Source organism: Sinohyriopsis cumingii, chromosome 16, assembly GCF_028554795.1.
Source record: "Sinohyriopsis cumingii isolate HCF-2022 chromosome 16, ASM2855479v2, whole genome shotgun sequence".
Lineage (NCBI taxonomy): Eukaryota > Metazoa > Mollusca > Bivalvia > Unionida > Unionidae > Sinohyriopsis > Sinohyriopsis cumingii.
Window position 1 is genome coordinate 33,066,320 of NC_142976.1, and position 16,062 is coordinate 33,082,381.

At 35.0% G+C, this 16,062-nt stretch overlaps 1 protein-coding gene across 4 annotated transcripts in view; it reads right to left on the reverse strand.

Annotated features, from left to right (window-relative positions):
• Positions 1–596: 596 nt before the first annotated feature.
• The window catches only part of LOC149780178 (uncharacterized), a 124,381-nt gene continuing 108,915 nt past the window's right edge, over positions 597–16,062 (reverse strand). For all 4 annotated transcript variants that reach the window (XM_089936922.1, XM_089936921.1, XM_089936920.1 and 1 more), the window contains one exon: positions 597–10,146. In XM_089936922.1, the coding sequence (XP_089793048.1) occupies positions 9,979–10,146 (168 nt within the window). In that variant the 3' untranslated portion in view covers positions 597–9,978. The remainder of the gene's footprint in view (positions 10,147–16,062) is intronic.

Here is a 16,062-nt window from a genome sequence, read left to right on the forward strand (position 1 = left end):
TTGGTGTAAAGGTAGGAATGGTTCAATATTTCAAAGTGGGTTGGTGTATGAGTGGAAATGGTCCAATATATCAAAGTGGGTTGGTGTATGAGTGGAAATGGTCCAATATTTCAAATTGGGTTGGTGTATGAGTGGAAATGGTTCAATATTTCAAAGTGGGTTGGTGTATGAGTGGAAATGGTCCAATATATCAAAGTGGGTTGGTGTTGGGGTGGGAATGGTCTAACATTTTAAAGTTGGTTGGTGTAAAGGTAGGAATGGTTCAATATTTCAAAGTGGGTTGGTGTATGAGTGGAAATGGTCCAATATATCAAAGTGGGTTGGTGTAGGGGTGGAAATGGTGCACTATTTCAAAGCGGGTGGGGGTAGGGGTGGGAATGGTCCGAGATACTCATATATTTGTTGGATCCATCTTCAAACTGAAACGAACCAGATTTGTCATTGTATAATGCACTGGCAGATCTGGGTCTATAAATTTATCAGAAGTAATCATTAGGGAAAACAACACAGACTCTACTCTGCCAGTGCATTAAGAATAATAAATGACTAAAAAGGGAAAATAATTTTTTTTATAAAACAATATTAAAAATCTTCCATAAATTTCTTGAGAATAAAATCAAATTTATTTCTTAAGATTTCTTAAGTATTATTATTTTCTAACATATTCTTATATACAAAAAAAGTGTTTGACATACAAACGTGTTTATCAATGGTTCTGTAACAGTATTCTACTATACAAATATTTATCAAGGCTTCCATGACAGTGACTATAGAAACATGCATTACCAAAGTTTCTATGAAATTATTCAAACCAACTTGAGACTTACTGACATTTTTATCAGTGTTCCAAAGTCACAGAGAATATCTGGTGCATTTCGACGGGGGACACATACAATTATAGAACTGTTATGAGTAAAAATGTGGGACTACACTTAGAAACATAAATGACAATTTTTGAAAAACGCAGATGGAACCAGCGTGAAACAAAGATATACAAAATAACATGCACAGTTAACAACTTGTTAACAAATATATTACTTACTATATTTTCACTTCAAAATTTGAGAACTTTGTGCAAAGATGGTGTTGAACCTATCCAGCAATTTACAATTTCATACTAGAAATCTGAAAATTGTCACTCCTCTCTCCTCAGTACCTTTTATAACAATAACTTTTAACACAAGTCTTTAAGGTTTTATAATAGAAGGATTCAGCTGTGTTACCTCAAACATTAAACAATGTTCGGGTCTATTATCAAGAACTGCAACGTGTGTTTGTTGACATATAATTTAAAAAAGCTGAGACAACTGAATTGCATCTCTGCTTTTTTCCCCAATAAAAAAAGGCATACATAGTAACTAAATAACACTATATTAAACATTTTAAAGTTTATTCAGGTCACTGGTGGCTAAGTGGTCTGTGGCACTCGCCTTTTCAGTTCACTGACATCTCACCTCTGTCCACATGCATTCAAACCTTAACTCAGCCAGTGTGTGTATGTCAGAAAGTCTGCCAGTATCTTCCTGTGGGTAGTGATTCTTCCCTGGCTTTTCTCAGGTTCTTCCTCCACAATACTTGCCCCTATATATGGACCATCTGAAACCCCACAAAACCAAACTAAAAACCAAGCCATTGCTATTCTTAAGGGTCGGTCAAAGTTACCCAAAGCATCTTCAATGTAAGAAAATTCAGATCTTGTTTATGAAAGCTGAGCTTATTTTATGATGCCAAGGACTAACTTTCATGTTTGAATGGAATCCATTTGATTCTGAAGTTAAACAATTTTTAAATTAATTCCAACTTGTAAAAATCACTTAAATATCTTTATAGAACTTTTTTTCTCTCACATTTCCTCAATTTCATGGTTGCTGATCCCAAAAGATTTGGCAGACACTAATTCTACTGATGTACCTGTATATTCTTAGCAATGCATTATATTTTGTAGCTACTGTACTTTTCTAAAGACCACTCTCATGGCCTAGTGGTTAGAGCATCCAGCTCAGATGCAAGAGGTCGCATGTTAGAATCCCGGCCGAGTCATACCAAAGATGGTACTAGCAACATTAAGAGGTTAATGTTAGGACTGGTCGGCCTAGTGTCAGGATTATGTCTGCGACATGATGCCAGAGTGCTAAACATAACTATAAACTGCCACACTGCAGGCATTGTAGCAATATGACTAAAAAATTGTTAAAGCTACATTAAAAATCCAAAATATTCACTCACTCACTTTCTTTCCTAAATATTATCCTTAAATGAACTCCATCAAATAAACAGTAATGCAGAACATTTTCTGACTATTATACTTTCCTAAATATTTATAAACATTATCCTTGCATAACTCCATCAAATATATAGGACATCAAACAAATATTCAAAGCAGGAAGTGACCTATCTGATATAAAACAGTATCATTTTTTTATTTCATGGACTTGCCATAGCTTTTACTGCATGCTCCAGTAAATGCTAACAATTGCTTCATTTCAAACATATACTCTTATAAAAGTGCAAATAAATAGTTCAAGGCAGTCACTTTAATCATGGAATGTATCTATGGAAAGAATGAACTGCCACATTTTCATAAGAGATTTACAAAGTTCAACAACAGTATATACATCACTATAAATTACCAAAAGGGTAGAAATAAATGCAACAAATAAGGGACCTATAAGTTTTGCCATTCCTTGAAATATTAAATGAGGCTTTACTCTTAAAGAAAAACCCCAGGTATTGCTAAATGTACAGTGCATGCAATATGCATTGACTGGTAAACCTATGTCTACAGTAGACTAAGCTATAATAAATATTCTAATAAAAGGAAAAACTCCAGGTCACTTTGGTCAAGTCATTCATTAAATTTACAACCACTGCAATACAATATCTACTAAACAAGCAAGACCTTCAAGCACCTTAACACTGATTGTTGTTGTGATCAGACTGGTATTCTGCTTGATTACTGTGGTGATTAGACTGGTGTATTGCTTGATTATTGTGGTGATTTGACTGGCATATTGTGAAAGACTATTAAACACGATAAAAATCAACTTCTTGTTATCAAAGAACGCATTTTCAGAGTGTTACATATTCCAGTTAGCAAACGTATTCCATTATTCCTTCTGATACATCTTAATGGGTAAATAAAAAAAAGGACACGAAAGTTAAAAATATCAACTGTTGATTCTGTTCAAAAAGAGGGAATAAACCATATCCTCTACAATGTCATCTCTATACTACTAAGTCAGAGCAATGTGCTGGATGTCTGTCAGGGCATTCTAAGCATGGCAATGTGCTTGATGTATGTCAGGACATTCTAAGCATGGTGATGTGCTGGATGCCTGTCAAGGCATTCTAAGCATGGCAATGTGCTGTATGCCTGTCAGGACATTCTAAGCATGGCAATGTGCTGGATGCCTGTCAGTGCATTCTAAGCATGGCAATGTGCTGGATGCCTGTCAGTGCATTCTAAGCATGGCAATGTGCTGTATGCCTGTCAGGACATTCTAAGCATGGTAATGTGCTGTATGCCTGTCAGGACATTCTAAGCATGGTAATGTGCTGTATGCCTGTCAGGACATTCTAAGCATGGTAATGTGCTGGATGCCTGTCAAAGCATTCTAAGCATGGCAATGTGCTGGATGCCTGTCAGTGCATTCTAAGCATGGTAATGTGCTGGATGTCTGTCAAGGCATTCCAAGCAAGGTAATATGCTGGATGTCTGTCAAGGCATTCTAAGCATGGTAATGTGCTGGATGTCTGCCAGGGCATTCTAAGCATGGTAATGTGCTGGATGTCTGTCAGTGCATTCTAAGCATGGTAATGTGCTGGATGTCTGCCAGGGCATTCTAAGCATGGTAATGTGCTTGATGTCTGTCATGGCATTCTAAGCATGGTAATGTGCTGGATGTCTGTCAATGCATTCTAAGCATGGCAATGTGCTGGATGTCTGCCAGGGCATTCTAAGCAAGGTAATGTGCTGGATGTCTGTCAATGCATTCTAAGCATGGCAATGTGCTGGATGTCTGCCAGGGCATTCTAAGCAAGGTAATGTGCTGGATGTCTGTCAATGCATTCTAAGCATGGCAATGTGCTGGATGCCTGCCAGGGCGTTCTAAGCAAGGTAATGTGCTGGATGTCTGTCAATGCATTCTAAGCATGGCAATGTGCTGGATGTCTGCCAGGGCATTCTAAGCAAGGTAATGTGCTGGATGTCTGTCAATGCATTCTAAGCATGGCAATGTGCTGGATGCCTGCCAGGGCGTTCTAAGCAAGGTAATGTGCTGGATGTCTGTCAATGCATTCTAAGCATGGCAATGTGCTGGATGTCTGTCAAGGCATTCTAAGCATGGCAATGTGCTGGATGTCTGTCAAGGCATTCTAAACATGGCAATGTGCTGGATGTCTGCCAGGGCATTCTAAGCATGGTAATGTGCTGGATGTCTGTCAGTGCATTCTAAGCATGGCAATGTGCTGGATGTCTGTCAGAGCATTATAAGCATTGTAATTTCTCTTCAGAAAGCATCCAGTTTACGTTAAATGTCAATTTTATACACTAAACAAGTTCATTTAAGATAGAATTTGCAATGCAAGTCAAAATGCAAAGTTAATGCCCAAAATTCACATTTCATCTTTATTATATGTAATGTATTAGGAGACTTAGGACAAGGCAGTCTCCAAAGACAGATGGTGCATCCCATGAGAATAAGCCGCAATCTAAATAGTACAAGATGAGCACTCTCATACAACAGGCTTATGGGATAGCACTCTTATAACAGGCTTACAGCAATCTCCTGCAACAGGTCTATGGGATAGTTCTCTCGCAACATGCTTATAAGGATAACACTCTCCTACAACAGGCTTATGGGATAACACTACTAAAACAAATTACTATAAGAAAACCATGCCTGTGATCAGACTGAAATTTTGGGCAATTTCACAGTCTAATTCAGCGAGATTAATTTTGAACAGAAATATAGTATTTTTTTCCACATATATTTTTGGATTATTTATGCTAAAGTGTGACTTGCAATTTGTGAACCTGTGTAAAAATCTCATGCGGTACATTATATGAAGGCAAATATGGGTCTCTACACACTGTAGCTGGATCAGAATTAAACTGAATATCTACGGCATCTGAAAAAGGTATGCTTGCCCTTGTACACCCCCTAAAAAAAACTTAAATGTAAAGTGCAAAGCCTAAAAGTCATTTTAACTCCATCAGATAAAATTAGGTTCATTCTACTTCCTTAGAAAAGTGCAGAAATTAAAATTGGAATGTTCATTTGCAATGAAACCTATATTGTTTAAATGCTGAAATATGCTTTAACTCTCATAACAGCAAGTGTTATAACTGGAGTATATTTGACACTCCACTTTGTTTATTTCTGTGCAGCACACATCCGATTATAAAGGCAGATCCAGCATTACAGATCTTAAAATGTTAAATTAAGCTGATGTAACAGACCTATCACAAAAATGTTATCCAATTTAAAAAAGTTTTATTCTCAAAAGTAAGTAATTTAAAAAAAAAAAACAAAGCATACTATGTAAAGATACATCTTAATCTGCAGTGACTGGAAACTTGTATCTTCACAGAGGAAATGCATATATTTTAAATTATATATATCCAAATTTTATTGTAAAATTAATAATAAATTTACTAAGAAACAAATTGTTCTCCAATAATGCTGCATTAAGTTTTTTAAAAAGAATTCTTTCATTTTCATGTAACACATTAATTTTGTAGAAAGATAACATTTTCCACCTGTCTCATGAATTTTTTCTCACAAACTTGCAAACCTTGAACGTAAACCATCCTCCAAAATAAGCCAATAAAAATATTCCAATGAATAAATGCATTCAGCTGCTTATCCTCTCATCTTTTCATGGGTATGATTACTTTAAGTCACATGACCTGGCATTACACAGTTTATATTATGTACAAGAAAAACACATTAATACAAAACCATCCATCTTGATATCGCTTTCCCTTGGTTTATTCCTCATTCATACATACTGTTATTTATTAAACATTTTTCGTATACTTTTTCTGAACAATTGGAACATGTCTGGATTGTATGCCACAGTTCAATGGGCTACCTGAATTCAACGTATGATAGACCAGGTCTAGCATTCTTGTAGCCTTGGTCTATGGGCATAAGACCCTGGACCCTGGCATTATATATGGGAAAATATGACAATTCTTGAACAACCTTCAATCAGAACAATTTTATTGTTTAGCACCTTACATGTGGAACAGAGGCATGGTGGCTCAGTGGAACAGAATGCCAGACTAACAACCAAAAGGGTGCGAGTTAAAATCGTACCATGGGATCAGCCTGGGTCAGCTACTGTGATGCATCATTGGGCAAATCACTTTACTCCAAATTCGTCAGCACTAAATAACCTACTTGTGTTTCTGTGCCATAAAGCACCAAAAACCAAAATGGAACATTTTATCCTGAATGCCGAGTAAGCAATTTGATAATCATCAAATAAACTACCAATCAGGAAAAACTTTATTTGGGTAAAAATTAATTATCGCTGCATATTAAGTAAAGATATAAAATATTTTCCCTTAAAATCTACAACTAAAATATAAAATGTTGCAAAAATATTATTAGAAACACTGCTTAGTTACTTCTGTTGGAGCAAGTGATCAAGTGATCAAGTGATATTGTTAAATTTAAAACAGTACATCAATAAATGCATATTAACGCATGTTACTCAAAGTAAACATGCATGATGGGTAATTAATCATTTCTGAAATTGTTGCACGTCTAAAAACAATCCTCGATATAATGTGGGCAAGGTCATGAATTCAGTTATATTTGGTGAATTTAAAAATTGTAATTAATGTCACTAAATTATAGCTGGTTATATTTTAGCTGGTTATAATGTCTTCACTCTTGATTTTAAAGTCTTAAAGTGGACATCACTCCATCAACTTTTGTTAGTACATTAGTTATTGTAGGTCATATTAAGACCCATACCAAATATGGTTTCAGTTTCTCCTAACCTTAAAAGGTCATCAAGTGGAAACAAAATTCATGATGAAAGGAAAGACATATAAACCAATGTGGATTAAATGATATACTTCAACCAGAAGACATACATATAGACACAGATAACACTACATGCCCCAACCATACAATATTTTTGGGGTAAAAAGATAATATGTGAATTTTATGGGCCTTTCATGGTGAGGCATTATATCATTGAAACTTCTCATATTGTTGTCATACTGACATGATTATACAAGATTTCTAAGCAACCCGGACAGTTAAATTTGTATCCAAAGATTTTGTAAATTTGATTCTGACATTAGCTGGGGGAACAGTTAGTTCTCTTACCATACATCATGGAAATAAATATGAAAGAGCATGGCATCCCTCCTTCAAAAGAGGTCAAACTAATGTAAATAGTAAAGACATGCTGTATTTTGAAAAAGTACAATAAACATACACCTGTATTTGAATAAGTACAATACACAAACACCTGCATTTGAATATGTACAATACACATACACCTGTATTTGAATAAGTACAATACACATACACCTGCATGGAGTACAGACCCAGATTTGATGCTGAATACTGACTGCACCAGAGAAAGATGGAACCTATACTATTGGTTTAAACAAACAGCACACACCATGATCAGCTGATGCCTTATGTACATGTAGAGCACAGACCATGATCAGCTGGTGTTTTATATACATGTAGAGCACAGACCATGATCAGCTGGTGTTTTATATACATGTAGATCTGGCCTGGAGACTATACAAGACCTCAGCTCGAGATTTTGTTGCAATCCATCACAAATAATGTTCCATTACAAACATTATTTCTGAATGGCTGATAGCTGAAACTCGGGCTCGAAGTTTCATCATTTCTTGCCGTGGGCCTAAGCATAATTTTCAATCAATAAATTATTTCATATGGAACACAAAAGATTTGATTTTATCTGTTTATATATTTTACATTTATTAAATGCTGATCAGCTAAGAATCCTAATACAAATGAAATAAACATCTTCTATTCTATGAAATAAAACCACATACCCAATATGCAAATTTATGACATGTACATTGCACAAAAACTTGTCCATAAGATACATTTGTCTCATTGTGAGGCATATTATTTTATAATATTACATCAGTGTTGTCCATGATCAATAACCAAAGAAGATGCTGGCTGGCTGTCAAGGCATTTTATGCTTGGTAAAAGTCTCCTTTGAAGGCATTCCCATTAAGAGAGAGGGTATTTATATGCATACCAGGGTCCATGCTTGTGGGTGATTATTTTCAAATAGTCACCCTAGTACTTGTCATTTCAAACAAACAAGCCGACTTATGCACATTTTGTTTTCAATCAACTCTTTTGGGCAAATGAGTGTTTTTGTACTCCGAGTACAATATCAACATGTCTTTTCCTCCGTTAAAGAGCAATGTAAAAGTCTCAACATATTTTCAAGCTAATGATTAACTTCTTATTAAATTAATACTTCATGTCTATAATTATGTTTTAATCTAGAAGATTTCTACTGAAAATTCACACAGGAAGATTGAAGATGCAAGTGATGTTCCATACAGCTTTAGACAAAAAAATGAAATTATTACTTTGTGGGAGTTTTAGCCTCATTGGTTTTAAAGGTAAACAAGATTATATCATATTTATTCTGTAAAAACAAACAAACAAACAAGGATGAGATGACATTTACATCACTCTTTGGAACCAGTTTCAACAGTAATTTATTTCTGAGGCTAGTGTCTTTTGCAAAAACCAAGTCAAATTACAAATTTGGTGCAACTAGGGAAAATTTGTAATATTTTCTGTTTAAATTTTAATACTGTTTGGTTCAAAAGTTTAGAAAAACAGCAGTTTTAAGCAAAATTTTGACAACCCTAAACTAGCTTCTATTTTCCAACTTCACCCTATTTTGGCAGGCAGTCACTTTCCCCAGTTATAATCCAGTCACTTCCCCCCCACCCCAGAAGTCCAGCATGGACCAGTGGAGTACATATACATTCAAGATAACAGTTGTACTTCACGTCAAAATGGGTAAATGTTGCCATGGTGATGTCTAACGTATATATGTACCATATGCCATTTATGGGGATGAGGACTGGGTGCACCTCAGTGAGGGCAAGTGTTATCTACAAAAAGGCAAGGTACAGCATCTTCCAAACTCAGACTAGGGACAACACTGAATACAGTAAATAATACAAAAAAATAGTTGAATAAATACTCTCTCCCTTTCTCTCTTTCTTCTCCTCTTTGAGTGAAGTTTGACCATAGGCAACTCTTTCTCAAAATAGCTCCCCCTCTTTACATCAAACTCACTCTAACAAAATCCTGAAGTGGAGTCATGATTTCAGATGCTAATGTGCTGTGATTTTACTGTTACTCATGATGTATGTTTGGAGCTGAGATCACGGGTGAAAACAAAAATAGTGAAATAAGGACCAGCACTGCATGACTTGCTGAATGTAGATTATGTTGCTTACCAGAACAAATTTTTTTTTGAAATGTAAGATATTTAAATGAATGTCTTGATGTTCAATTTAAAATAAGCACTGTTACAAACAAATTCACAGTAAACCAAAACCTGACATTACACTTGCAAGTCTTAAATATATGACCCCTAAAAAAAAAAAAATATAACATAAAATCATTTTTTTATATATATATAAAATAAAATATTTGGGAAAGATTTTCACTGACATCATATTCTCTTCTCTTTGGTGTCATTTGTTATTTTTTCTAAATTGTCACTTGCACATTATCATGCAACTTTCTTTTCTAAACATGTAATATAACAAGTGGGAAACAGGAAAGAATCTTTGGAAGTTTGATGTACATTTCTCTTTCCTTCTTTCTGCTCTTTGTCTTTGGCCTTCTATTTGTCACTTTTCCAGAAATCTTTCCCAATGAAAAGGAAATTAAAAAAAAAGAATAAAAACTAAGAGGAATATTTTCATCATTTAGGATATGTCCTTCTTTGTGTAAGCCTGTTCCCTGTGGCTGGCCCTTTGCTTGCTTCCTGGGCACCCTGGAACTGAGCTGGATTGAACATCATCATGGGAGTCTGGGGATGACTTTGGTCCTGCTGCTGCTTCTGTGCATTAGCAATGGACAGCTCTCTACCCTGAACAAAAAAAGTTAAAAATATATTCACATATAAAAATATATTCACATATGTAAAAAAAGGTAAAATACTTGTATTGCTCAATAGTATGTAACGTTCTTGATTTCAGCTTAAGTTTTCTTTTTTCAATTTGATTAAAGAGCTTAGTAGGTTATGCTGATGTGCAAGACTGCATTCAGCAGTACATGTATTATTAAAAAACTAAAATATTAATACTCAGTGCTAATATGACGACCATACTCAATATCACATAGGGTGCAACCTCTTTTCTCCACTGTTGACTCTCCCTGCTCTGTAAACACATTGCCATCAATGGATATCGTTTAAGGAGAAATAAAATTAAACAATTTTTCCATGTGAAACCTGATGGATGGGGGAGGGACACTATAACACTGACAAGTGGGAGCAGTCTGCCCAAAACAGGGGTGACTGGTGCTCCTCCCTCACAAAAAGTGCTTGAGTTTGTGAGAGCCAACAGGACCTCCACAGTAGAAATGAGGCAGGCCAGGAAAACCTGAGCCAGTTACCCCATGATCAGAGATGCTGCCTTTCCCTGTTCAAACTGTCATACAAAATTCAGGGCATACCCTCGCACCCACAGACCTTTCAACCATCCTCAAACATTGGATGACTAAAGTGGTCCTCATCATCTCTACAGACAAACTCACATCATTAAGGAGAGGGGAGGACTTTTACAATTAAGGTTTACTAGAATTTGTCCTTCAAGGAAAATTAAGCATATCAAAATAACTTGAAACAAAAACATAATACAAATTTTCAATGACTGTGACCTTGACCCTAATGGTCAAAAGGTAAAGCAAGCATATAATTGAATAAAACGGTCTTAATTTCAGATCGAATGGATATCTGAAGAAGAAAAACAACAAACAAAGGGCTTAGGAGATATAAGCAAATGAAAAAACTGTGACCACACCTTAATGCAAATTTTCTAAGACTATGCCCTTGAACTCATATTTGATGAGGTGAACAAGTTTGTTACAGATGACATTTTCTTAGCTTTATAATGATTTCTGCTAAGTATCATGAGAATCTATCAAGGGCTTCAGAAAATATGGGCAAATGAAAAATCTGGAAACAAAACCTCAATGCAAATTTTCTCTGGCTGATCTTAGCACCAAAGTAAAAGAATGAGCCTATGTTTTAGAAAATAAAATGTCTGAGGTTTTTAATGATTCATCCTAAGTATAAAGAATATCTGTTAAGGGGTTTAGAAAATAAAATGTTTGAGCTTTTTAATGATTCATCCTAAGTATAAAGAATATCTGTTAAGGGGTTTGGAAAATAAAGTCAAACAGATCTTTAACCAAAACCATCATGCTAATGCAATAGTGACCTTAACCTGAAGGTTGTTCTTGTTGTTTTGGGTTTAATGCCATTTTTCAGCACAAGATAGACTATATATGGAGGCCTATATAACTGGCAGAGGAAAACCCCCAGTAAGAACCACTGACCCATGGGAAGCTACTGGCAATCTTTCTCACATAACCACATTGGACAAGACCTGTACCAATGTGGACAGAAATAAGATGGCAGTGATCAGTAAAGAATAATACTTTAGACACTCAGTCACCCTGGCCCCCTGACATGATGGTAAATGGAGTAAGTGAGTATACTTAATAATGAATTGTGAAGGTGGCAAGCTAGAATGTGTTGTTTTTCTTTAAGTTTTTTTATTTTTTATATTACTAAAATAGGGGTCATTAAATAAAAGTTTACTAGCCCTAGAATGGTTTCAGCTGACTGGTCAAACATTGGCATGCAAAGTATCATCTACTGTTTGTACAAAGTTTAAAGTTGAACAACGATGAAGTTCCTGCAACATGGTGCCTTTAATAATTATTTGATTAAGAATTTAATACAATGAGCAAATGTTATCCAGTAAACATTCCATCTCCTGTGAACAGCATAGACCCATATCTGCCTTCATGAATACTCCAGCTCAGGGTCCCCACTGTTTGCAGATGGGAACAAACTAAACATGATTAGATATCATCATCCATGACAATTTCACACACAACATCCATCCTAGAACTAAAACTTTCAGCAAGAAACCCACCTTCCATTTGAAGAAAATGGGGAAATTTTCAAATGAGATTTAACAAAGAAATAAAGGTAAGCCTTGCAAATATGATACACTATTTTCATGCATTCAGTTTAATTTTTAGCACAATTTCTAGCAGTTAGTATATGTATGTACCTGCTCATCCCAGAACAGACCCTGAAACAATTTATATCTCCCTGATCGTCCTAGAACAGACCCAGAAACATAGTGGGGTATATTATCATTACTGCATGATGCAATGGCATCTATGACCATACCTTATAGTGGGGTACATTTCATTACTGCATCATGTAGAGGCATCTATGACCATACTGTATAGTGGAGTATATTATAATTACTGCATGATGTAATGACATCTATGACCATACCTTATAGTGGGGTACATTATCATTACTGCATGATGTAATGGCATCTATGACCATACTGTATAGTGGAGTATATTATAATTACTGCATGATGTAACGGCATCTATGACCATACTGTATAGTGGAGTATATTATAATTACTGCATGATGTAATGGCATCTATGACCATACTGTATAGTGGAGTATATTATAATTACTGCATGATGTAATGGCATCTATGACCATACCTTATAGTGGAGTATATTATAATTACTGCATGATGTAATGACATCTATGACATACCTTATAGTGGAGTATATTATAATTACTGCATGATGTAATGGCATCTATGACCATACCTTATAGTGGGGTACATTATCATTACTGCATGATGTAATGGCATCTATGACCATACTGTATCGTGGAGTATATTATAATTACTGCATGATGTAATGGCATCTATGACCATACCATATAGTGGAGTATATTATAATTACTGCATGATGTAATGGCATCTATGACCATACCTTATAGTGGAGTATATTATAATTACTGCATGATGTAATGGCATCTATGACCATACTGTATAGTGGAGTATATTATAATTACTGCATGATGTAATGGCATCTATGACCATACTGTATAGTGGAGTATATAATAATTACTGCATGATGTAATGATATCTATGACCACACTGTATAGTGGAGTATATTATAAGTGCTGCATGATGTAATGGCATCTACGACCATACTGTATAGTGGAGTATATTATAATTACTGCATGACGTAATGATATCTATGACCATACTGTATAGTGGAGTATATTATAATTACTGCATGATGTAATGGCATCTATGACCATACTGTATAGTGGGGTATATTATAATTACTGCATGATGTAATGGCATCTATGACCATACCATATAGTGGAGTATATTATAATTACTGCATGATGTAACGGCATCTATGACCATACCTTATAATGGGGTACATTATCATTACTGCATGATGTAATGGCATCTATGACCATACTGCAGAGTGGAGTATATTATAATTGCTGCATGATGTAATGGCATCTATGACCATACTGTATAGTGGAATATATTATAATTGCTGCATGATGTAATGGCATCTATGACCATACCTTATAGTGGGGTACATTATCATTACTGCATGATGTAATGACATCTATGACCATACCTTATAGTGGAGTATATTATAATTACTGCATGATGTAATGGCATCTATGACCATACCTTATAGTGGGGTACATTATCATTACTGCATCATGTAATGGCATCTATGACCATACTGTATCGTGGAGTATATTATAATTACTGCATGATGTAATGGCATCTATGACCATACCATATAGTGGAGTATATTATAATTACTGCATGATGTAATGGCATCTATGACCATACTGTACAGTGGAGTATATTATAATTGCTGCATGATGTAATGGCATCTATGACCATACCTTATAGTGGGGTAAATTATCATTACTGCATGATGTAATGGCATGTATGACCATACTGTATAGTGGAGTATATTATAATTGCTGCATGATGTAATGACATCTATGACCATACTGTATAGTGGAGTATATTATAATTACTGCATGATGTAATGGCATCTATGACCATACCTTATAGTGGAGTATATTATAATTACTGCATGATGTAATGGCATCTATGACCATACCTTATAGTGGGGTACATTATCATTACTGCATGATGTAATGCCATCTATGACCATACTGTATAGTGGAGCATATTATAATTACTGCATGATGTAATGGCATCTATGACCATACCTTATAGTGGAGTATATTATAATTACTGCATGATGTAATGGCATCTATGACCATACTGTATAGTGGAGTATATTATAATTGCTGCATGATGTAATGACATCTATGACCATACTGTATACTGGAGTATATTATAATTACTGCATGATGTAATGGCATCTATGACCATACCTTATAGTGGAGTATATTATAATTACTGCATGATGTAATGGCATCTATGACCATACTTTATAGTGGGGTACATTATCATTACTGCATGATGTAATGGCATCTATGACCATACTGTATAGTGGAGTATATTATAATTGCTGCATGATGTAATGACATCTATGACCATACCTTATAGTTGAGTATATTATAATTACTGCATGATGTAATGGCATATATGACCATAGCGTATAGTGGAGTATATTATAATTGCTGCATGATGTAATGATATCTATGACCATACCTTATAGTGGGGTACATTATCATTACTGCATAATGTAATGGCATCTATGACCATACTGTATAGTGGAGAATATTATAATTACTGCATGATGTAATGGCATCTATGACCATACCGTATAGTGGAGTATATTATAATTGCTGCATGATGTAATGATATCTATGACCATACCTTATACTGGGGTATATTATAATTACCGCATGATGTAATGATATCTATGACCATACCTTATAGTGGGGTATATTATAATTACTGCATGATATAATGGCATCTATGACCATACTGCATCGTGGAGTATATTATAATTACTGCATGATGTAATGACATCTATGACCATACTGTAAAGTGGAGTATATTATAATTACTGCATGATGTAATGACATCTATGACCATACTGTATAGTGGAGTATATTATAATTACTGCATGATGTAATCGCATCTATGACCATACTGTATAGTGGGGTATACTATAATTGCTGCATGATGTAATGGCATCTATGACCATACCTTATAGTGGGGTACATCATCATTACTGCATGATGTAATGGCATCTAGGACCATACTGTATAGTGGAGTATATTATAATTACTGCATAATGTAATGGCATCTATGACCATACTGTATAGTGGAGTATATTATAATTACTGCATAATGTAATGGCATCTATGACCATACTGTATAGTGGAGTATATTATAATTACTGCATGATGTAATGGCATCTATGACCATACTGTATAGTGGAGTATATTATAATTACTGCATGATGTAATGGCATCTATGACCATACCTTATAGTGGGGTACATTATCATTACTGCATGATGTAATGGCATCTATGACCATACTGTATAGTGGAGTATATTATAATTACTGCATGATGTAATGGCATCTATGACCATACTGTATAGTGGAGTATATTATAATTACTGCATAATGTAATGGCATCTATGACCATACCTTATAGTGGGGTACATTATCATTACTGCATGATGTAATGGCATCTATGACCATACTGTATAGTGGAGTATATTATAATTACTGCATGATGTAATGACACCTATGACCATACCTTATAGTGGGGTACATTATCATTACTGCATGATGTAATGGCATTTATGACCATACTGTATAGTGGAGTATATCATAATTGCTGCATGATGTAATGACATCTATGACCATACTGTAGAGTTGAGTATATTATAATTACTGCATGATGTAATGGCATCTATGA